The 25,601-nt window shown below is 37.1% G+C and overlaps 1 protein-coding gene across 2 annotated transcripts in view; it reads left to right on the forward strand.

Annotated features, from left to right (window-relative positions):
• Nucleotides 1–25,601, forward strand: part of LOC114654559 (protein phosphatase 3 catalytic subunit alpha) — a 447,068-nt gene that overhangs the window by 199,239 nt on the left and 222,228 nt on the right. For both annotated transcript variants that reach the window (XM_028805172.2, XM_028805173.2), the window contains exon 2: nucleotides 9,675–9,875. In XM_028805172.2, coding sequence (XP_028661005.1) covers nucleotides 9,675–9,875 — 201 coding nt within the window. The remainder of the gene's footprint in view (nucleotides 1–9,674; nucleotides 9,876–25,601) is intronic.

The raw sequence follows: 25,601 nt of genomic DNA on the forward strand, positions 1-25,601 counted from the left end.
ATCTCAGAGGACCTGTCCTGGGCTGACAACAACTTGGCTATAATAGGCAAAGCACACCAACGCCTCTATTTTTTCAGGAAGCTAAGGAGAGCTGACCTCTCCCAGAAGCTCCTGGTTAATTTCTATAGATGCACTATAAAGAGCATCATAACTAAGTGCATGATGGCCTGGTACAATAGCTGTACCAAGGCTGCTAAAGAAGCCCTGCAGCAGGTCGTAAAAACAGCAGAGGCCATTATTGGGACTGAACTGCCATCACTCGAACTCTTGTATAAGATTCGCTGTGTGAGAAGGGCCAAAAACATTCTCAAGGACAAAACTCATCCTGGAAATTCTTTGTTTGAGCTCCTCCTGTTAGAAAGATGCTTTAGGTCAATCTGTGTACACACAAACAGACTAAAAAATAGCTTTTTCCCATCTGCCATAAACTTTCTGAACTCTGAATCTCCTCAGTCTGAGATAATTTTTAATTGAACATGTGCAATAAGCTATATTGGTAATGTGCAATATACTAATGTAATACAATATATAATATGTAATGTACTATTCATTAACAGGTGCAATAACAATTTATGCTGCTGTACTTTGAGCAGTAATAATTTGCTCTGGTTACTTGATCATTTAACACTGTATATGACATTTGGAATTATTTGATTTTTCTTTAAATGCACCTAGTTGCAAGATTCAAAAAGATAGAAAATATTGAAAGTGATAGCATAAGAAGTGTTTATTGAATCATTGTCTGGATTCATTTCACTATTAGCAAAATGTCATTTACTTTTAAAATCATTAATACTCAAAGATATAATAAATTAAAGTACAGTATCAACTATTTAACATTCAATTTTCAGATGGATAATCAAATAATATATTTTCTGAACATGTTTATTCCAAATCAAGGTTGATGATGGGATCTGGCGCAAATCAGGAGGGAATCCTAGCTAAAAAGTGAGTCTATGTTAAGACCCACATGCACACTTAAATTTTCCAAATAATTAATAAAATACAGTATATAAAACTTGTAGAATGTTACCAAACTGACAAGAGACAGTAGAATTGGTAGAGAGAAAAAGTTGGTTCAACTAGGTGTTAATGAAAACAATAACAGGACATGCTAAAGGGGAAAAACATTTTTGTAAAGGCAAGATGGAAAGCCATCGAAACTTGAGTCAAAGTTCATGACAGTAGCTAAAGTATATTATTTCTTCTTATCTTTTTAAGATTGTGTACTAAGAAATATATTACAGAGTCATAAAATTTTATGGAAATCTCTGGCTGCTATAGTTTGTAGATTCTCTCACTTGGAGCATCTGGTGATGTTGATCTAGGAAATATCCTTCTGGCTAACTACAAACCTTAAAGTTTTACATGAAGTTAAGCAGCTCTTTCATGTAGCTTTAGGTGAATTGTAACATGTCATGGAAACAAGCATCATCGTTAATTACTTTTGATTCGGGCCTTTCATTTCTGAAGCCTTCCCAAGACTGCATGCTACTTAGCTGGCACAGAAACAGCTGTATGTTTTCACCTAAAGGGCCTGACTTGGTGTAGAAGTTACAACACTTAGTAAAATGTACATATACTTTTTGTTTATGTGTGCGTGTGTGTGTGCGTGTGCGTGCGTGTGCGTGCGTGTGTGTGTGTGTGTGTGTATGTACCTATCTGTATATGTGTATGACAGTCCGGTGCAATGCTAGAGAAAAGTCGCAAAGAAAAAAATTGAGCTGTTTTTTTTCCCATTGCATATTTCTGTAAGAAGATCGAATCAATGTAATACCATCTAAGTACTAAATAAATTATTTTTGAGTGACTCTAAAACCAAAATAAGTCTGTAGTACTTCTGTATCTCACTCGCCAGTCTGTCTGGTAGCTTGCAGTGCTGACTGCCTTAATATAATGACAAAATTCTATGAAGTAGAAGTATAATGGTTATCGCTACACATTATTCCACTTTGCAGTATCTTTGCTAATTTATACAAAGAGTGCAACATAACCACCGAAGTAATTTGCAGTGTCAGTTCTTAAGCAAAACAGTAGCTACTGAGAACGTTTTGTGTGCCAGAAGCAAAGGTGTACAGCAGTGTTTTCCAAGCTTTTTTCTGTGTTGGCACACTTTTTGTAACCCAGAAAATCCCAAGTCACAACATGATTCTACCAAATATAAAAGCATTGAATATCATACACGTGCTAAACTGTCCAATGGGTCTTGAGTACCAGAGACGCCATAAAAAAAATGAATTAGTTGCAAATTACAGCAACTGAAAATAGGCATAATTAATGTTTTATTCTTGAACAGTTCAGATAAATATTGGAATGTCGTATGGACTGCAGTGTGCCTCTTGAAAGTCTGCTAATATGACACCAAGGCTCCTCAATTTATTCCATATTTTATGCAAATGTAGGTAGTTGATGTTTAAACATTGGAACCTGGGGTTTACAACATGCAGCATCCGTTCTCCTGTGTGATATTACAATCTCTTTTTTACCCACTCGCTGTGCCCTTTTAAATGCTATCATCATTTTCCTTTGGGAAAACTAAAATGTTGAACAATATACCTCTGTGCACCAGCATACCGACACATGCCTGTAAGCAGAATAAGCAGCCCAACTGTAAATAACACCATTAACACTAAAATGGTTAAAGCAGCATGTGCTTAGCGACATCAACAACAATTATAGATAATAATAAACATTACTTATTGTACTCGCCATCCATATTGTGTTCAGAATCTGAGAAGTTTACATTTTTTTTTGTTAGTCTGAACACCCATACTATACATGCTAGTATCTCATTCTCACTTGTTCTTCTTCCTCTTCATCTTTATCCGCTTCTATGTGGTGCGGATGTTTTATAGGTTTCGGCAAGGTACTCCTTCTCCCTTCTTTCTTTACTTACTGCTTGAATATAACCTCACTGCTACTTCCTTCCATGTCTATTAAAAGGTGCAACTGCCAGTGAGAAAGCACTTACTGGATTAGTAAATTCTAATCTGATTTTGTGTGTCATTAAAGTAAACAAAATTTGGAGGACCAGTGAGGAAGTGTTTTAAAACCTGTTTTATCAGGGTCTGTCCAATGGCTGTGTTGTTACACTTGATTAGATTCAGTTGTACAAATCTGATTTATAGAATCGACCTGCAATTTGATAAGGAGGCTATGCTGAAACTTTGTTTTCTTCATAAAGTGCACTGTGATTTGGAGTAATGGTTGGAGGGGGTGTTGCTGATGTCCAGATTTTTTTAATGTTCCTGAATTGTTTTCATCCTCAAATCAGTTTAAACTTTTTTAACTTGCATCCCTACACATATACTATACATAAAAGGTCAGATTCAACACGTGAAAAGAGTTTGGGATCTGGATGGATCCCCCCATTTATTTTCCAAGTGGCAAAGGTGGAGAAAAGGACATCTTTCACACATAAAATAGCTACTATTCTACTCCCAGTGATGTTCTACCTCCAGTCTTTAGTTTATTCGGATGTGATCTTGTGGTGTCTATGGGGCAATGAGGCCTAGAGACCAGAAGGAAACTGAGAAAAAAAATCAGACAAGCTGTTAAGCTGTGGTTCAGCCCCTAAATTCTTCACCTTTGTTACCTTCAAATTGGTCCCGATAAGGCTTGTGTATGTACAGCACATATTCTTTATATAACATACCATATCATTCTTAGAGCCTGCTTAATCCTGAGCAGAGTCATGGAGGAGCTGAAGCCTATCCCAGTGAACAATGAATGCAAGGCAGGAACAATTTCTGGTCAGGGCACCAGTCCATCACAGGGTGAACACACTCACACACACCATATACCCACTAGGGCCAATTAAGTGTCGCCAAACCAATTAACCTGCATGTCTTTTGACTGTGAGAGGAAATTGATGCACCCAGAGGATAACCATACAAGGAGGAACATGCAAACTCCACACTCCTTACTGCAAGGCTGCAGTGCTACTACTGCAGCACTGTGCTGCCCTGTGTATAATATGTATTTTTTTATTGTTAAAATTTTCAAACTTTTAAAAAAGGCAAAAAACCTTACTTGCCCTGGTTTATTTCAGTAATGTTGGGTACTGAATGCTGGTGATGTCCTGTTAATGTGTTTCATGTAATAAAATTTATTGATAGAGATTCCATTTCAAGTTATAAAATTGTTTTATTTTTTTTTCCCTGTCAGGCTTCATAGTACTATCAGACAATGGACATGTTCTTACCCTGCTTTTCAGTTTAGTACAATACAAGTAACATAATCAATAAAGAAAGCTTCAGTTATAAAATGATTGTTTATTAAGAGGTATAGTAATCAATTTGAGCAGTGCACATAACATCAAACTTATTGGTAAGGAATGTAATCAAATATTGTTACCTGCTGGCTAACTGTTCACTTTGTAACTTCGAGGCTCAGATAATATATTTTCCAAAAATTTGAATTCATTAGCATAAGAAATGTAGCATGCATTTTGGTCTTATTCTCATATGAGTGCAATATATAGAGGAATTTAGTAAAACATTTATCAGATGCCTTAATGAATGCAAGAATATTTTATAAGACCTGCTGCAGTGAGTGTCCTGCTTTAGTTTTATAGTCAAGGCAGATGTAAGCTTTTATTTGTTTTATAAAAACAACATTTATCTCATATGCTGGGGTTTAGTACACTTTTCTTTTTTTTTTTTGTTTTACACTATAAATCAGTCATCTGTTTTTATACACTGCCAGTTTTCACACTAGAAAAACAGTCCCATGGCTTTTTTATTATGGAATTTATAAATCTAAAATACACTACATTTAACAAGAATATTTTTCATTGGTGTATAGATAACTACAGTTGCCCGCCAAGTATTAAAATTTTTTGAGAATATGCTAGTACTTTATGGCCAATAACCATAAAGTAATAGCTTTGCAAGTAGAACGTTATACCTGTGGGAATTTTCCCCAGAAAGCAATTTTTGGCTGTAGGAGCATTTTAATATAGCTGTACTCAAATATTTTTTTTCTCTTAGAAAACGCCTCCTTTACGGTCAAGTACCATGTTGCATCAGTCCTTCCATTTTCACAAAGAAAGCATATCATTTATTACAGGTCTGCTATATCAGTGAAAATTTTGCAAGTGAGCAAGCTGTCCACCATTGTTCTTCAACAACAACAACAACATTTATTTATATAGAACATTTTCATACAAATGATGTAGCTCAAAGTGCTTTACAGGATGAACAAAGAGAAAAAAGACAAATATGAAAAGTAAAATTAGGTGATACTAATTAACGTAGAATCAAAGAAAGGTCCATATGTCCAGGCTTCATATGTGTCTTGATCACTCTGTCCATTATGTGCCAATTTGCATGTTCTCCCTTTCCTACATCAAATTCATGCTGGCAGTGTATTTCATATTCCATGCTGCATGAAAAACACTGTGATACCATTTCAGGTAAGTATATAACCATTTTTTACCTAACTGTAATAACTGGAGCGCCAACAGTTTTCAGATTTTTTCCTCTCCATCTAATGAACCAATGTAAATGATTATAAGTGTGTCATTTTTCTCATCGATTATTTCATAGGTAGTTGTCTGCTCAAGACACACAGCAATTCACATCTGACAAACAATAACATTTATTTTTATAACTTTTTCATACATATGAGAGGATTTGTTGAAGTAAAAAGGATAAAATACAATCAAATGCAATCTGAAGTAGGGAGGCATCAGTTCACACCTGGGTCTCAAAGTTCAATGGCATCGTCTGTAGCAGCAATATGGTGGGGGGAAAAAACAAACAAACAAAAAAAATTTTTGCCAATCAAGTTTTTGAATAGAATTTAAGAGTTGCAACATCATTGGGCATTTGAAGTGCAGCAATTTAGGAAAAGTCAAGGAAGGACCAGAGCGTGACATTCACACTGATGAAATGATTGAAGGTTAAACAACACAACAGCTTCAAAATGCTTTGATTATCCCTTCTTTGTGTGTGTGTGTGCGTGTGAGATTATGTGTACAGTATACTGTGTAAATTAATTTTGTATGTATATAACCAACTTCTTCCTTGGGCAGTCTGTCGTGCATATTTTAGATGTTAAACAGTCATGTTGAGGTACAAAGGGAGAAACAACACTAATGTGAACTGGCTTAGCATTTTTGGAGTGTCTTGCTGGTATACTGCTTGGCCACAGCTCAATGCACTAAGCAGATTATGTGCCTGTTGTGTTATAATGACATGCCAAAACTTCTAGATGAGATTGAAAGGGTTCATTCCTGCAACACCTATAATCTGCTATGACAGTATATTGCGATTTCTGTGAGACAGTGTTTTTTTCCCTAGTAAAAAAAAATTGCAGGAAGATTTGTTGGCAAAAGAAAAAAAATTACATAAAGTGACTGTTTTCCAGTGTTTTGCTTGTTATATTTCTCTTTTATGGAATGTCCAAGTTTAGCCTTTTGAAGAAATTTTCTGGCCAATTTCCTACAGCATACCTTACAAAGGAGCTGCCATGACATATCTGTTTAATTTTGTTCCCTGTCTCACTTTTATCATGTTTATGCAAAAAACAATGTTTAAGATTCTAACTTGTGTATTACATATTTCTGGTTATATTAGGATACACCTTTCTATAGTTATTACCTACTGACATTTTCAGTAACGATTACAGTAATTTTATTTTTTATGTGCAGTACTTTTAAGAGCCATAAAAGTAAAATGTAATTATACATAACATTCTATTGTAGCAAATGGCTACACTTACAAAATGTGTTGTAGAGTACATTCAGTATCCTATTAAGGTGAAGAAGGAAAGAAAGCACAGTAACAGAATAGAAATCTAGTAAAGCAGCTAATTATTTTTCCTTTACTGTACATCTGTTTACTTTATTTTCATTTTCTGATGCTTCTGTAGAAGGTGTATTTGATTTTACTCAGTATGACAGAGTTATACTGTATATTAATATGGTTTTATATACTCTTATTGCAGCTCTGGCAGCTTTGGGAATGTGGTTAGATTTAAACCAAAGCAAAATGGAAAGCAAAGCAAACTCCATTAGAAGAATTCTCTGGGAGCAAATATCCAAATTGGTTAGCATATATGTCAGAATATGCTTTATATTTTATTGAATATCTGAATGGTTTACTGCATAGGCTTCTTCTGAGTTTTGGAGTTACTTTTTTTCTATGTTGGCAGCAAATATTTTTGAGTGCATGTTTTAAAATATTAATACAGTATTAAGCCAACAGATTCCCTTTTCGTTTAAAACTTACTTGTGTTTCTTTGTGAATATTGTCAAAGACAGCCGGGGTCCTTGTCCGGCCGAGACGCCTCTTCACTGTATGGATGGCAGTGGTGCCTCGGATTCCCACAGGGCTCCATGGGAGATGGAGTTCCCTTCAACCCTGTTGGGATCCAGGGGTGCCGTCAGAGGGTGCTGCAGTTGTTCCTGACCCCATGTGGGCAGTCATTAATCTTCTTGCACTGCCACCAGCGCCTCTTGCTCTGCTGTAATGAAGGTTGTTCCCTCTGTTTCTTAGACTTGTAGTCTGCGGTTGATCAGCTGTCCAATGTTCGACTTGTAAGGTCTTGTGAGTTTTACTCTGAACGTGTGTTAGTTAAGATCACCCTCTCCAGGATTGTGTCAGTCGATTTAAATCATTTTCTAGAACAGGGTAATATGCTGGTGCAAAATTGTGCTAAAGCAAACCAGCTAGGATTATCTAATCTTTCTTTCTTGAACAGATCACTGGTTGGTAGAAATCTTTTGTAACTGGTTTGTTTAGTGTCTTTTCAGATTGGAGTAGGATCTGGTACATTTAGATTACAAATGCCTTTTTGACAGGTTTTCTTAAAAAATTCAGGATTTGTATTTTTAAAGAAATGTGCATCTTAATTTAGAAGTTTACACATGATGAATATAAATGTTTGTTAAGTTTATGTACTTTTAGCCTCTGTTTTGATGCATAATTCAGACATTTGTTTTCCTTCTATAGATGATCTACATAGTTACACTTTTTTAAATTGATTAGCTTTTATGGGTAAAGGGCTGCTTGTTTTAATAGAGAAGAGGGCATTTTTATTTATACTGTAAGCTTTTTGGGACAGTGGCTCAGGTACTTGACTTAGTCAACTAAATCCCCAGTTTTGACTAACTTTGATAACAGAGCAAATCACTTAACCTGCCTTTGTTCCATTTGTAAAAAATTTGCATAAACAATTGAATTATATTCTGATTTGCATAATAATTATAATAATAGTAATAAAAATTATATATATAATAATATGAGACTTTATTGCAGGTATGAGATTAACAAGGAAAAAGAGCCTATTTCAAAATTCTACCTTCTCATTTGTAAAATTTAAAAAGACCTTTTTAAAAGTTTAGTTGGCACTTATCATGTTATTCAATTCGTCACATTCTTAGTATTCTGTGTGTTTCTGTGTATATGTTATTTCCTTCAGTGGCAAAAACACTTATTTTTAGATTGCTTTCAGTTTTGAAAAGTTAAATTGCTGGCACAAACAAAAGGTAATTAGCAATATTCAAAAAACTGGAATGAATGTATTGCTTGCTTTGGTTATGATGTGAATAGGAGAATCAGAATTAAGTATATAATTTTTTTTTATCTTTCATAGATTCCCTTTGGTTACATTTTAAAATTTTAAGAGAATAATTATGTGCATAGAGGTGTAAGTCAAACAAAAATTTCTTGTGTCAGTATGTGATTTAGAGTATATTAATTATTTTTAGAAACCTTTAGGTTTTAGTCTAACAAAGGTTGCTAGCCTCGCTGTTTCATCTTGCCAGGCATTTATTGAAATATGTGTCCCAATTTTAATTTTTTTTTCTTCTTCATAGCAACATGGTTTAATGTGATTTTATATTCTTATCTTTATTGTATCTTTTATAGTAGCATTGTAAAACATATTTAATGACCAGTGTACTCATTTTTTGAAAGTTGTATACACAGATAAACTATATGACAAAGCACCTTTCTTTTTCAGCACTATACTAATGTACTTTATGCATACAATATAGTTATAGTGTTTTGCATATCTGATATTTTGGTAAACAGGCTGGTTAAGCAACAAGCTGATGGTCCAAGAGTAAGCAAATGGTGAGCATTTAACACAGAGCCTTATGCTGTGCCCAGATAATGTATAGACACTTGTTGAACTTACAGGATAAGCAAGGTAGGCATTTGCTTCTAATACTGATTTGGACCATAGAATAAAATGAATTGAAGTGGCCTGAACATTTGGAATCAAAATTTATCCAGATGTCATTTTCTAGACCTTCCATCCATTTTTCTACTTGTGTTTTCTTCTTAGTATAGAAGGAGACTACTCTAAACATAAACAGCTAAAGTCGCAAAATAAATACCAACAGTTGCACCATAGAGACCAAAATTACTGGTTTCACATACTGAGCAAACCTGATGTGTTCACTCCATGCTGTGAATTGAAGTTCTATGAGCATATACAATTTTTTGCACAACCTTAGTTTTTCTTACTTGATAATATGTGAACCATCCTCTGCAATTGTTGAATTTAAAAGTAAAATACAGTATTTAAATTGACTTTTTAGAGTGTTGCCATCACTTGTTTGAAGTATAGTATATAAATAATGTGTTGATATTTGTTAAGTTTATTTAGTTGCTGCCACATAAACTAAATTGTGTTCCTCTATTTTCCTTCTGTTTTTTTAGCTGTCCCTTTTCCTCCAAGCCATCGACTAACTGCAAAGGAAGTGTTTGACAGTGATGGGAAGCCCCGGGTGGATGTCTTAAAGGGTCATTTGACCAAGGAAGGCCGTCTGGAGGAAAGTGTGGCCTTAAGGCTCATCACAGAAGGAGCAGCTATTCTCAGATCTGAGAAGAATTTATTGGATATTGAGGCGCCCGTAACTGGTAAGTAATTGGAATTTAGAATGTGCTCTTTTCAAAAACAAAAATTGTTTCTTGTATAAAGTATCAGAAATATTCGTGGACATGTTTTTATTTCTTTTAGTCATACAAAAATTAAAATTAGGTTGTTGCTAGATGAAAGGAAGTGACTTGATTAACAAGAGAGAATTCTTACTTTCATTCTTTTTCATCTCACAACCTCACAGCTTCATTCAGTGACTGGTGGGGTGCTATAAAGTATCATTGTGGCTACGAGTATGCCCTTTCATATTGTTGAGAGAGCTCTTCAGCTTATTTTTATTTTATCTTCAGCACCAGGAATGATTATTTTTAAAGAATGAAGTTTTGCATTGAATGATCTGATTGAACATTTGCAAAAAAATATTTCGATGCTTTGGAGCTATATGGCAGTATTTATTAGTATAGCAATAGGCGTATAAGGTGAGGTAAGAAAGAGACATATTGACAGTAGAAGCTCTGGGTCACTTTACCCTGCCCTAGACATACAAAGAGACATCTGAATTCATTCAGCTTCATATGTGTATGTTAAATAGTCTTATCTTTTACATTTTCATGGTAGGAATGAGTGTGTTAATGTAAGTTTAGTATACATTTTGAATCTTTCTTTTTACAAGCCATTTACTTGATCTGCACAGCATGCAGTTTATTTTTAATTTTCCATGTACCATGTTGGAAGCATGCCAGAAGACAGAATCTCAGATGTGCCTGTAGACATCTGCTGTAACCTCCTGATGCTCCAGGCATAAAGATGTCATTAAATCAATATTTTAACAAACTATTACCCAGTGTAACTATAATAATATCTTGTAATATAATTGTATGATCTGTGGAATTGTTGTTGGATTAGTGCCAAACATTTTCCACTAAGGAATATCAACATTTGAGATGTGTGTTAGTTAATTTCAGATTACTAAGAATGACTTCCATTTGTTTATTAAATTATATAAGATGTAGAAAGTGATGTCTGCTAATTATGTTGGAAAAATTATCCTTTCAACTTTATTGACATTTAGCTAAACTCTGTTTGAAAATGCTTTGAGTAGGTGTTAAAGCCATGTTTTACGTTTACTGTAACTAGTGGATGGCATCATGTCAGGATTTAAATCATATAAACATACTGTACTACAGCAAATAAAGCCTTAGAAAAAATTGGAAAATTAAATGTTCCTTTGTAGACAATCAAATATTTAAATGCAGTTATTGAGCTTTATTTTTATAGTTTATTTTTTTCAAGTTATTTATTTGGGCTTTATAGTTTATTGAGACAGAACAAAACACCGTGCTCAAACAGATGGTAAGAAAACTAGCTCTTGGATAATCATCACAAGTTAGATGGTCTAAATCAAACTTATGTTGATAGTATGAAAGGTTGCCATTGTCATTGTTAATGCTACTAAAGCTAAATATGATCTGTGAAGAAATGTACATAATTTTATTTACTGCCTGCTTTCATATTCTGGTAAAGACCCTGATAAAGCCATGATTAGCTCCAATGCAGCATGAGTAAACATGAATACAGTAAGTAACCTTGCAAAAAATAAATTACTAAAATAATGAAAGCAAATAAAACATGTAAACAAAAGAACACTGCATTAGTTTAATTCATCCATCAATTTTCTGACCTGCTTATTTAAAGGTATGAAATATGTGAACTAACTATGAGTGGGGCTTTAATTCATCCATTGCAGATCCTAAACATTCACATATTTACACTCATTCCTTGCTGCAGACTCATGCCCGGTCTATGGTGAATTTGTCTTTTTACAATGTTGCTGGGATATGTTTAGTCCCCTACAATCTTGAAGTGGGAATAAGAATTGTTTGTGTGTACAAATTTGTAGAACTTTATTATTTATTTTTTTAGGTTTTTCAAACAACGAAATATTAATAGTTAAATGAAAAGTATGAATATGTTATGCTAAGTCCATCTGGCATCAGAAAAAAGTTTATGAATATTCCATCCAGTGGATACCCATGACAGTTTACCATGGTGCATATACAATGCTGATAACTCTTTCAAAATACAGTGACATTTTAATGTTGGATCTGTGATTGGTGACGACACATCAGTGGTTTAATTCCAATGCCAGCAATTGTAAACTAACAAAAACAGAAGCAGAATATGTAAAAAAGTATCACAATGATTATTACTGAGGTTATATGAACAGTCTCTCAAACAGCTCTAACAAATGTATGCTATCCCACAATAATAGTGTTCAACTTGTGACACTGATTAGCCTTTTTAATATTGGCGGGGAGGTCTTTCCAGAGTTTCAACACCCTGTAGCTAAATGTTAAAGTAGTTTTCTTTATCTTGGAATTAAAAAAAAACTGATTGCTATGTAGTCCCTGGACCACAGACATTTATTAATTATTTAATGTAGTAGGCTAAGCCATTTCTGATATTATATGTCAAAAGAAATTATTTGGAATCCACTCTAAATTTAAACAGAAGACAATATGCAGATTTAAGAGCTGGAGTTTATATGATTATACATCTTTGCACTAGCTATAAGCATTTAAAACATGTCTTGAATTAACTAGTATTAATCAAACAATTTAGATAGTCTAACACTAAAATAATACAGCGGAACCTCGGTTCACGACCATAATTCGTTCCAAAACTCAGGTCGTAAACCAAGTTGGTCGTTAACCGAAGCAATTTGCCCCATAGGATTGTATATAAATACAATTAATCCATTCCAGACCGTACGAACTAACTGTATATATATATATATATATATATATATATATATATATATATATATATATATATTAGTTTTTAAGCACAAATATAGTTAATTATACCATAGAATGCACAGTGTAATAGTAAACTAAATGTAAAAACATTGAATAACACTGAGAAAACCTTGAACAACAGAGAAAACTAACAGTGCAATAGTTTGCGCTATAGTGCTAGGAACCGCTCGCTAAAAACACTTTTTTTTTTAATGAGTTTTAAGCACAGGGAAAAAAATGAACATTTGAAAAATCCGTAATTTAATAAACCACCAAGAAAAGTAACTTTGCCACAATGCAGGCTACGAACCAATCACTGTAAACAGAACTGAAAACAAAAACAAGCCTTCTCTACCTTATGCGTCCCTCCCTCCCTCTCTCTCTCTCTCTCTCTCTCTCTCTCTCTCTCTCTCTCTCTCTCTCTCTCTCTCTCTCTCTCTCTCTCTCTCTCTCTCTCTCTCTCCTGCGCCTGTGTGTGTGTGCGTGCGTGCGTCTCTCTTTTGCAAGCCTGGAGCACCTCTGTGTGTGTCTCTCTAGCCCACTGCTGTGTGTGCGCCTCTCTCTCGACCGCTCCTGTGTGTGTGCGCATCTGTCTCTCTCTCTCGCTCCTGTGTGTGGGCGCGCGCGACTCTCTCTGTCTCGTGCTGCCTGTGTGTGTGCCTCTGTCTCTCGCGCTGCATCTCTCTCGCGCTGCCTGTGTGTGTGTGTGTCGCGCTCTCTTGCTCGCTGCACAGGAAATGCACAGGGAGAGACTGAACATATACAAACCGAAAGGGAAACTGGCTTGTTTGTATACTGAGTGTGTGGTCGTGAACTGAGGCAAAAGTTTGGCGAACTTTTTGGTCGTAAACCGATTTGTACGTGTACCAAGATGTTCGTGAACCGAGGTTCCCTGTATCATAGTTTTTCTTGACATAATTAATTAACTTTCTAATATGTATAGTATAGTATACTAATATGTATAATAGTTAGACTAGTGTTAATAGTCTCAAAACTTTATGTAATCATTGAAGTTTAAATTCATTTGGTGGTGCAGTGGTAGCGCTGCTGCCTCTCTGTAAGGAGACCTGGGTTCGCTTCCTGGGTCCTCCCTTTGTGGAGTTTGCATGTTCTCCCCGTGTCTGTGTGGGTTTCCTCTGGGTGCTCCGGTTTCCACCCACTGTCCAAAGACATGCAGGTTAGGTGCATTGGCGATCCTAAATTGACCCTAGTGTGTGCTTGGTGTGTGTGTGTGTGCCCTGCGGTGGGCTGGTACCCTGCCCAGGGATTTGTTCCTGCCTTGCTCCCTGTGTTGGCTGGGATTGGCTCCAGCAGACCCCCATGACCCTGCGTTAAGATATAGCAGGTTGGACAATGGATGGATGGATGAAACAACTTTTGTTTTCCTGATTGTACAGACAAATAATTTATTGGTACTTTCACCTTATTAAATCAGTTATTTAGAGAATTATCAGGTGGAGTCATCGGTATATGAATAAAATTAGCATTTCTGAATTACAGCACATCCCCCTAGTAGCATGTTAAGATGGAAAATTGTTCTTAGCATCCAGCTCCATATGGCATAATTTTAACTGTAGTAAGGAAAGCAAGACTGTTTCAATTAGACTTCTGCATTTACTAACAACAAATAAAATGTACACATCTTTTAACATTAAGATGCATTCTGTTTCATAGTTAATTGATCTGAAAGTTGGAATATTTAAAATTTTGTAGTCCCTTCATCAAAGAGATTTTATCACATCCATCAAAGACACTTTATCATATTTTTGCTTGTTCATATGCAAAAATAACAGTAAAAATAGAACTTACGTAATTAAATGTGTTAGTAAACTATTTCAGATACATACATTTTAACAGTGCTTTACAATATCCATCCATCCATTTTCCAACCCGCTGAATCCGAACACAGGGTCACGGGGGTCTGCTGGAGCCAATCCCAGCCAACACAGGGCACAAGGCAGGAAACAATCCTGGGCAGGGTGCCAACCCACCGCAGGACACACACAAACACCCACCCACACACCAAGCACACACTAGGGCCAATTTAGAATCGCCAATCCACCTAACCTGCATGTCTTTGGACTGTGGGAGGAAACCGGAGCGCCCGGAGGAAACCCACGCAGACACGGGGAGAACATGCAAACTCCATGCAGGGAGGACCCGGGAAGCGAACCCAGGTCCCCAGATCACCCAACTGCAAGGCAGCAGCGCTACCCACTGCGCCACCGTGCCGCCCCCGCTTTACAATATAATATAATTAAATATGTATCCCCAATATGCTTGTGATGGCAAAATAAATTTCACAGGCAGCAGACTCCAGTTCATTTGAATTAAAAATGGAATTTATTGAAGTCTTATTGTTAGTTGTTGGTTGTGGATCATCTAAAACAAATTTGTAGTTTAGATTTTCTAAACGTAACAGTTTTTGAAAGATTTAAGTGATGAAGAATTGAAATATATTTTTTTTTAAGTGTCAAGGTAAAATTGTTGGCTGCATCAGACCATGATGCTTTGCATTGGGAAATTTTTAAAAATTTAAGAGGAATGCTCATAATACAGTCATATGAAAAATTCTGGGAACCCCTCTTAATTCTTTGGATTTTTATTTATCGTTGGTTGAGCTTTCAAAGTAGCAACTTCCTTTTAATATATGACATGCCTTATGGAAACAGTAGTATTTCAGCAGTGATATTAAGTGTATTGCATTAACAGAAAATAGATAGATAGATAGATAGATAGATAGATAGATAGATAGATAGATAGATAGATAGATAGATAGATAGATAGATAGATACTTTATTAATCCCAAGGGGAAATTCACATACTCCAGCAGCAACTTACTGATACAAAAAACAATATTAAATTAAAGACTGATAATAATGCAGGTAAAAACAGACAATAACTTTGTATAATGTTAATGTTTACCCCCCCCCCCCCCCCCCCCCCCCCCCCCCCCCGGGTGAAACTGAAGAGTTGCATAGTTTGGGGGAGGAACGATCTTCTCAGTCTGTCAGTGGAGTAGGACAGTGACAGCAGTCTGTCAGTGAAGCTGCTCCTCTGTCTGGAGATGACACTGTTTAGTGGATGCAGTGGATTTTCCATAATTGATAGGAGCCTGCTGAGTGCCCGTCTCTCTGCCACAGATGTCAAACTGTCCAGCTCCATGCCAACAATAGAGCCTGCCTTCCTCACCAGTTTGTCCAGGCGTGAGGCATCTTTCTTCTTAATGCTGCCTCCCCAGCACACCACCGCGTAGAAGAGGGCTATCGCCACAACCGTCTCATAGAACATCTGCAGCATCTTATTGCAGATGTTGAAGGACGCCAGCCTTCTAAGGAAGTATAACCGTCTCTGTCCTTTCTTACACAGAGCATCAGTATTGGCAGTCCAGTCTAATTTATCATCCAGCTGCACTCCCAGGTATTTATAGGTCTGCACCATCTGCACACAGTTTTGTCCAGCGTCACATGGTTAAAGTCTCCAGCGATTAGCACAAGCGCCTCAGGATGCTGCGTTTGTAACTTAGCAACAGCAGAATGGATGATGTCACTCGCTGTCTCCACAGTCGCCCGAGGAGGGATGTACACGATGACAACAATGACGTGTCCAAACTCTCTGGGCAAGTAATAGGGACGCAAACTTACGGCCAACAGTTCGATGTCCCGGCAGCAAGTGGAGACTTTGACGCTAACATGTCCAGAGTTACACCACCGTATATTAAAATAGAGAGCGATTCCTTCTCCTTTGTGCTTCCCGCAGGTACTTGCATCTCTGTCCGCTGTAACTGTGCTAAACCCGGGTAGCTCCACGTTAGCATCTGGGATGGTGGTAGTTAGCCACGTTTCACAAAAGCACAACAAACTGCATTCTCTGTAGGTTCTGACATTTTTCACCAGCGCAGCCAGTTCGTCGATCTTATTTGAGATTGAGTTCACATTTCCCAGAATCACAGAAGGCACCGAAGGCTTAAAACGCCACTTTCTCGCAATCCGCTTCATTTTTAGCTTAGTGCCGGCTCTGCTGCTACGATACCGTCTTCTTACCTCGTCGGGTAAATAGGGAACCACACCGGCACTGGCATTTGTTCTCAGCGCTCGAAGTTGAGTACTTGAATAGACGAGTCTCTGCATGTAAAAATCCATGCCCACGTTGTAAAAGTAAGTGTGTCCAGGGAACAAATCCACATAAAATAAAGTGATAGGAGTGAGCAATAAAAAAAAGAGAAAAAAGTAGAAAAATAAAGTCATACACATACAGTCATACACGGAGCTGCTGAAAAGGCTGCCACTCTCGGCGGTGCCGGAAGTACTAATGAAAATATGCGATATGCATCATAACAAAATTAGACAAGTGCATAAATTTGGGTACCCCAACAGAGATATTACATCAATACTTAGTTGAGCTTCCTTTTGTAAATATAATAGCCTCTAGACGCCTCCTATAGCCTTTGATGAGTGTCTGGCTTCTGGATGGAGGTATTTATGACCATTCTTCCATACAAAATCTCTCCAGTTCAGTTAAATGTGATGGCTGCTGAGCATGGACAGCCTGCTTCAAATCATCCCATAGATTTTCGATGATATTCAAGTCAGGGGACTGTGACGGCCATTCCAGAACATTGTACTTCTCCCTCTGCATGAATGCCTTTGTAGATTTCGAACTGTGTTTTGGGTCATTGTCTTGTTGGAATATCCAACCCCTGTGTAACTTCAACTTTGTGACTGATGCTTGAACATTATCCTAAAGAATTTGTTGATATTGGGTTGAATTCATCCAACCTTCGACTTTAACAAGGGCCCCAGTCCCTGAATTAGACAGCCACACAGCCCCACAGCATGATGGAACCTCCACCAAATTTGACAGTAGGTAGCAGGTGTTTATCTTGGAATGCGGTGGTGTTTTTCCGCCATGCAAGCGCTTTTGTTATGACCAAATAACTCAATTTTTGTCTCATCAGTCCAAAGCACTTTGTTCCAAAATGAATCTGGCTTGTCTAAATGAGCATTTGCATACAACAAGCGACTCTGTTTGTGGCGTGAGTTCAGAAAGGGCTTCTTTCTCATCACCCTGCCATACAGATGTTCTTTGTGCAAATTGCGCTGAATTGTAGAACGATGTACAGATACACCATCTACAGCAACTGTGCCTGTGGCCTTCCATTTCCTGATTACATTCCTTATAGTTGAAACTGACAGAAACTGAAAGAGTAAAGGTTTTATAGGAGGTTTGGAATGTTCAGTGCTGCATGGCCAATAAAGCTGATTTGCATTCACTCAGCAAGGATTGTTCTTATAGACCTCAGCTTTCATTTTCTTTATCAGGCTTCCAAAATAAGGGAGAATCTACATTAAGAGGATACAATAAAAAAGAAGACAATGTGCTGTCTTTAATAACCTATATCTAACTGTGCTGTGTGAATCCTAGAAACCTATTACAATGTTATTTCTTTAGTTATTTAAAAGCACTGTATATCATCATATTCATCTTATATTTTATTTATTATTGTGAATTTTAGCACATTTTCAAAGTAAATTATTTAGGGTATATGTGTATTGTATTCTAGTGAGAGAAAAAAGTGCTTTATCTAAAGCAAGGCAAAATGATTCTGTTTCCCTGAAGCAACAGATACAAATGGTCAAAGTGCAGTTTTCTATTATCAGCTAGCGTTAGCTATGTTCTAATCCTGTTGTTTCTGACTAAAAAATAATATGTAAATGATAGCTGAGTAATTGTTCAAAGCAGAAAATTTGCACTGTAGTCACATATTTGGCAGTTCTGTCATGAATGCTGATTGCGCGACTGCAGTTTCATTTGATCTGATGTCCAAAGAAACTGGTAAGAAAATCCATACATGCCGATAGAGCACCCACACATTGAGTACACAGAGCAGGCCTCCTCCCAGTCTTCAGAATGTGACTTTCTACAATCAGCATGCCAGCCTATATTTTCATTTTCTTCCAAAAAGTTGTAAATAGTATATTTCCCAGCAAGCAATATACACCATACTCCCAAAGACCACACCTCTGATTCTACACAGGATAAGTGTGATGCACCTGGAATATTATCTACTCTATACATATAAAATCCTAAGCCTAAAAATGCAATGATTTTATTTGACGTTTTTATGTCATGTTTTTTGTCATGCTGTTTGGTATCATTCTTTTCAGAATTTATCAAACTTTAATGTGATGGTAGATTTTCAGATTGTTATTCTGTTTTTAAATTATTAACTAAAATATCAAGAAAGTCGTGCATTGAGCATAGTGGACCTCAGTTTAATGGGAATACTCCAATCGGTAAGAAAGTCAATATTTTATTCTTGTTTCATGATTTTTACTCCGTTGAATAATAATTAATTTTTCTTTTACATATTTATAGAATTTTGTGATTTTTGACTCCAATAAAAAATAATTTTTCTTTTGTACATTTACAAATTTAGTAATATTTTGGCCGCAACTGGGGGATGGGCGCCGAAGTCGCCGGGGCGGGGTTTGCCCCCTAGTTAAAACAATAAAACTTATATGAGTTTAATATCTATACTCTTTGCTCTAATGTCATGTTACATGGAGTGTTTGAAAACAATTTTTACAAGTACCTTGACAGAGTTAACATTTAAAAACAGCACAGAAAAAAATTTAAAAGGGATATTTCTCACATCATGTGCTATTGTACAACTCTGGCCGCTATTGCCTTCTATTATTTCATAAAATTGTTTCTATCCCTTCTGTGCATGAAAACATAAGATTAAATCTTTTTCTTTGGTACCCCTACAAAGTATATGGAGTAAGTAACATAAAAGACATTTGGCTGCGTTTTTTCTTTAATCTGTACTAACTGTAAAACTTAAAATTTACTTAGTACACTATTATTTGTTACTTATTTTGTTCTAGACAAATAAAAGAAATACAATTTGTTTAGAACACAAATTATGCACCACTAAATCCATATCAGTATGACACAGAAAACTAGCTACTGCTGACTGTGCTATGTTTATTCAACTCTCATGTGCACATATGAAATTCATTCATTCAATCCTTTTATAGGACTGTGGGAAACTGGAGCCTTTCCTTGCACTATTAAGCACAATGAAGAAAGAAACTAACCTTGAATAATACACAAGTTTGCTATACCACACAATGATGCTTAGACCACACACACACACTCCTGCCTAGCAAATTATCATGCCCTTTTCTGTAATGTAGGAGAAAACTGTCGATCCCAGAGAAATCACATGCCCACAGAGTGAATGTGCAAAGTCTACCCTGATAACAAATGTGTGCACAATCAGTTAGTGGTATCTTGGGTTATGAGATAACAGCTACCCACTGTACTGCCTGGTGCACAAAATATAACCACAAAACATTAATAGAGCTATGCTTAACATGTACACACTTAAGAAAACCTGGATTTTGATAGTTTTTAACCAGCTTGTATGGTTCACAAACTCTATTAGATCAGTTCATAAAAAATGCAGTACTCCACCTTTCTTAAGTAAGTGGTTATTTTCAAGTGTGTTATGTGGCTGAATGCAGAAGCAAATAAGAAGATCCTGAAGAGCCTACTCTATTGTTAACCACCTACAGCAGCTGTAGTTGACATTATAGCCTTTCTGCTGAGTGAATTATTTTAAAGTTTTTTATATGAAATAGAAAGTGTTTGGTGTTTGAAAACATTACAAGCTGTTGTAATATATAAACGTGAGGTGCTATTGAGGAACTAATTAAGACATGTTTACTGTATTTTTGTTTTGTTCTTTGACTGGCTTGGAAATGTAAGCTATATTGCGTGATATCGTAGTATTCTAATACTACAGCTGTTGCCATTATCTCTTTTTTTTCTCCTGTTAATTAATTGTTCACCAGATTCTGTTCTCCCAGTTGGATATTATTCTTAGCTATGAGAGCCATTCTTTTTCTGTCATCTACCACCACTTCTGGCCATGGCTTTATCATTCTCATCCCTTATACTTGCATCACATTGTACATATTGGCCTAGATATTTTTTGCATTTCTTTCAGCGTGTATTTTCGCTCAGTGTATTACTCCCTATTACTCTTTTTTTTTTTTTTTCTGAATTCTTCATTTGGGTTCCAATACATACTTCTAAACATTTTCTTAGGTTTTTGAAATTTCACTTAATTTTCTTTCTCCCCGTGTCTTGTCTCGCACTCACACCAAAAAACTCTAAACACAGGTGGAGCAAGAAATTTTTACCTCAATGGCAGACATACTATTTCAGAAGTAAGAACGAATCTTGAAGCTACTCTACACTTTTACCCTTGACTGTTACCACTGTACAGTAATCCCTTGCTATATCGCGCTTCGACTTTTGCGGCTTCTATCGCGGATTTTATATGTAAGCATATTTAAATATATATCGCAGATTTTTTGCTGGTTCGCGGATTTCTGCGGACAATGGGTCTTTTAATTTCTGATACACTCCTCAGTTGGTTTGCCCAGTTGATTTCATACAAGGGACGCTATTGGCAGATGGCTGAGAAGCTACCCAACCACAGCGCGTATTATGTATTAAATAAAACTCCTCAAATATATTGTGAGCACGGGGGCTGTTCGCACCCCTAGAGGACACGGCCGCTCCTCAGAAAACGCTGAAAGATTACCTTCACAGTGCTCCCTTCTTTGCTGGGCTTACATGTGGCTGCTTTGCAAGCGATATGCTTCCCGCATGGTGCTTCGCGTACTTAAAAGATCAAACATCACTTATTGATTTTTGATTGTTTGCTTTCCTCTCTCTCCTTCTGATGGAGGGGGTGTGAGCAGAGGGGCTGTTCGCATACTGGCCTAGAGGATACGGACGCTCCTCTAAAAAATGCTGAAAAATGCATGCTCCCTTCCTCGCAGCTACTTTGTCCGGCGGTGCTTCGCATACTTAAAAGCCAAACAGCCCTATTGATTTTTGACTGTTTGCTTTTTTTTCTCTCTCTCTCTCTCTCTCTGACACGCACTCCTTTGAAGAGGAAGATATGTTTGCATTCTTTTAATTGTGAGACAGAACTGTCATCTCTGTCTTGTCATGGAGCACTGTTTAAACTTTTGAAAAAGAGACAAATGTTTGTTTGCAGTGTTTGAATAAAGTTCCTGTCTCTCTACAACCTCCTGTGTTTCTGTGCAAATCTGTGACCCAAGCATGACAATATAAAAATAACCATATAAACATATGGTTTCTACTTCGCGGATTTTCACCTTTCGCGGGGGGGTCTGGAACGCAACCCCCGCGATGGAGGTGGGATTACTGTAGCTCCTTCTCCATTTGTGTTCAACATTTGAAATGTTAATAGCAAACAGTTAACTAACACTTTCCAGTCTGACCAACTTACTGCTGATAAAAAAACTTTACAATTACTCCATTAACATCTTGCAGCCCCACTTAACAGACTACAAATCATGTCACTAATGTATTTTGCGACCCCACCGCTGCCAAACTGCACCATGAAGAGAGTTTCATGTAGCATTAATGCACATTAACAAAAACCGCCATTTATAGTATTTCGCTTTTGCTTATTGATTTTTTTGGCATGAAAATAATAGTGTGACAAAACAGACAAAAAATTTAAAAGTAACCAGGTGTTCAGGATAAGAAGAACATTTTGAGAACTTGCTAATCTAATGTAATTCATGCTTGCTCTGTTGTTTATATCAACAGCACTGGATGCAATGCAGGAACCAACAGTAGACAATGTATTAGTCCATCACTGGACACTCTTTACTGACCTGCATGCCCATTGTAACAGTAGGGGGCGCTAGAGCTCCCTTGAACCCTAAGGTACCACTCCAAACACCGGGTAAAATTACAATTATTATCCATCTATCTATCCATCCATCCATTTTCCAACCCGTTGAATCCAAACACAGGGTCACGGGGGTCTGCTGGAGCCAATCCCAGCCAACACAGGGCGCAAGGCAGAGAACCAATCCTGGGCAGGGCGCCAACCCACCGCAGGACACACACAAACACACCAAGCACACACTAGGGCCAATTTAGAATCGCCAATCCACCTAATTATTATTTATTTTGTAATAATAATGTGCACAAAGCACCCTCCACTCCACACTATTCATATAATCAATACAATAATAAATCAATAACCAATCCTCCTCTCCCAGACGCGTTGCCACCCTTCCACCAGCTCAGCTCGCTGTCTGGGATTTCCCATGGTCCTTTTATAGTCCATGACCCGGAAGTCTTTGTCCCTCAGTCCATGTGACTTTCTTTCACTTCCGGGTCAGGCAAAAACTTCTCTTTTTTCTTCAGCCCGGAAGTATATCATTTCTTCTGTTTCCATGAGTTGGAAATACTTCCATGCTATAAGGAAAATATAAATCTCTGGGCCTCCCTGCAGCGACTCCTGGCGGCCCCGACGTTATCCAGCAGGGCTGTGTATTAAAACTCCATAGTCCATGATGCCCTGCTGGAATTCGGGGCATCTCCACGTTGCAAGGAGGACTCCATCTAGCGGCCTGGGGGTATTGGCTGGGATAAATGGCCGGCCATATCTCACACCATCCTTGTTATCTTATTGTTTTGCCATCTCAGTGTCCGTACATAAAAGTTAAATATATTCCATTTCTCACTTAAATGAACAGTAATTTAAGTACATGAAGGATGCCTCTTCTCAGTGTTACATCAATGCCCATTCACCTCCAGTCAGCAACTTTATCCTCCTTCAGTACTTTTCCTTCCTTAACAACTTTTCATTTCTGTTACCTGTCCATTGTTATACCTTTAAATTATTCAGTAGTATTTAATAAAAATGAGCTAAAGTTCACAGTTCAGTTGCATTCTTAGTTATAGTAGGACATATTGCTCTATTTGTCTGGAGAAATTCTACAAAAATTATTTGTTTGATATCTCATGCTTTCTAGTCACTTCTCTGCACTAATGCATTAAGATGACTATTCCATTCATCCAGGCAGGTGGATTTTACACCATTGTATGAAATGTGAATACTGTGCATAATTGAAACAAATTAATTACATTGCTTTAGTTAGAGAAGAAGCACCCTTGGAGTGGTAAAAATTGGTTTCTGATTACACCCTGTATAGAGTGAGCATACCATTTATTATTTGGCTTGTATGGCATTAATACAAGTACATAGAACATCACTTGAATGTATTTGTTTATTGATTTGTTTCCAACACAATACCAAATCCACTTTGGCTTATTTAACTTGCAGCCTTTTTGATAACTGTTTTCAATTATGGTTGATGAACCATCACTTCCTTTTCTCATAAAGGGTGACAATATCAGAACAGAATAGCAGAAGGAAAAAATATAGTTACTGAAGAACAGAGCAAATCTGAAAGCTTTAGAATAGTGAATGCTGAACGATATAGTTCATAAGGATTTCAAGTCAAGGTTATTGTCATGTGCATGTCTCCTTACAACAGTGGAAATAAATACAATAAAAAGTTTTCTTAGCATGCAGCATATACAGTATGTTCAGTTCTATTTTATAAGCACAGTATATATGCAAGTATTACATATTTAAAAACTATCCCTGAATCTACTGGTGCGAGTGCCATTGTCCCTGTATTGTTTCTCAGAATGTGCCATACCATGAAGTGTTTCACCCTGTGAGAATGGACTCCACTGTACATCAGTACAAGTTCTGTTCTGGCTAGAACACTGGATTTTTAACACCAAGGTTGCTCATTTAGTTTCCACCAATGACTTACTAGGTGACCCATAGAAAGCTATATATATATATATATATACACACACTGTATGTATATACTGTATATGTATGTATTGTGAGACTTACCCGGACACCACCAGTCGGAGACCACATCTTTATAAAAAGACACACGTTTATTTCTCCCAAATAAACACAGGATTTAAGTCCTGAACACCACAAAATGCACACAGCAATTAATCACCACAATAAATCTCTTCTTTCCTCAGTCCTTGGCCGCCTACTTCCTCCTGGGAGGTTTGTCCTGCTCCAACTCCCGACTCAAGCTTTCCGATTGTATGAAGGCAGCGCCTTTTATTCCCACCCGGATGTGCTCCAGGTGGCTGATGACAACCTTCCGGCAGCACTTCCTGGTGTGGCGGAAGTGCTGCCCTTTGCACCGGAAGCACTCCGGGCGTCTCTGGCAGGTTCATCCACCATCTTGCCTGGTGTGGCGGAAGTGACAGTTCGCCGGATCCCACGAGGCTTGAGGCACCCTCTGGCGGTGGCCACGGGTCCCAACAGGCCAGAACCTCTGTGTTCCTCTCCCGTGGTCCTCTCCTAGTCCAGGGTGGTTGCCCCCTCATGACCCGGACACTATTCATGTCCCTTTCCGGTCCTTCTAGGCATCCCGGCCAGGTAAGAAACCCAGCAATCTGCCACACTATGTATGTATGTATGTATGTATGTATGTATTATACACAGTATGTGTATACACGTAAATATATACACACACATACATATTCATAAACAGCTGTAGTGTATCCTAATCTGGTATAACGAATCAGTCAGTTCTTAGTTTTTTCTGGGGAATGAAACAGTGAAGAGGGCTTTAAATTTTTACTGAGACTGCCTTTTACTTTAATAGCATCCACATTTTTTTCACAATACTCTTAAGGGGAAATGTTGTTTTGATACTGAGATACATTTGTTCTCAGATGCAGTGAATACTTATTAAACTAACAAACAAGCATCATTTAGATTTTAAGGATGTAGCTGCCAACTTAAAACTGTGAGTCTGTGCTGTGTTTAGTGAAGGATCATGCCAGGCTAAAGATTAAGCATTGCATAGTCTTTTCGATTGAGAGTTCATCAATGTGAAACATAATCTTGGAGAAATATTTTGAGGCTGTTTTTTTTTTTTTTTGTAAGCATATTATATGTTGCTGAATTCTCTTTTAAAGTAATGTTTCTTGTTTCATTAATTCAAACTATACATTTAAAAATAAAGGATATTTAATGTCATTATTTGGAACTTTTTTGTTTGTCAGTGACAG

This window comes from Erpetoichthys calabaricus, chromosome 7 (assembly GCF_900747795.2).
Source record: "Erpetoichthys calabaricus chromosome 7, fErpCal1.3, whole genome shotgun sequence".
NCBI classification, from domain to species: Eukaryota; Metazoa; Chordata; class Cladistia; order Polypteriformes; family Polypteridae; genus Erpetoichthys; species Erpetoichthys calabaricus.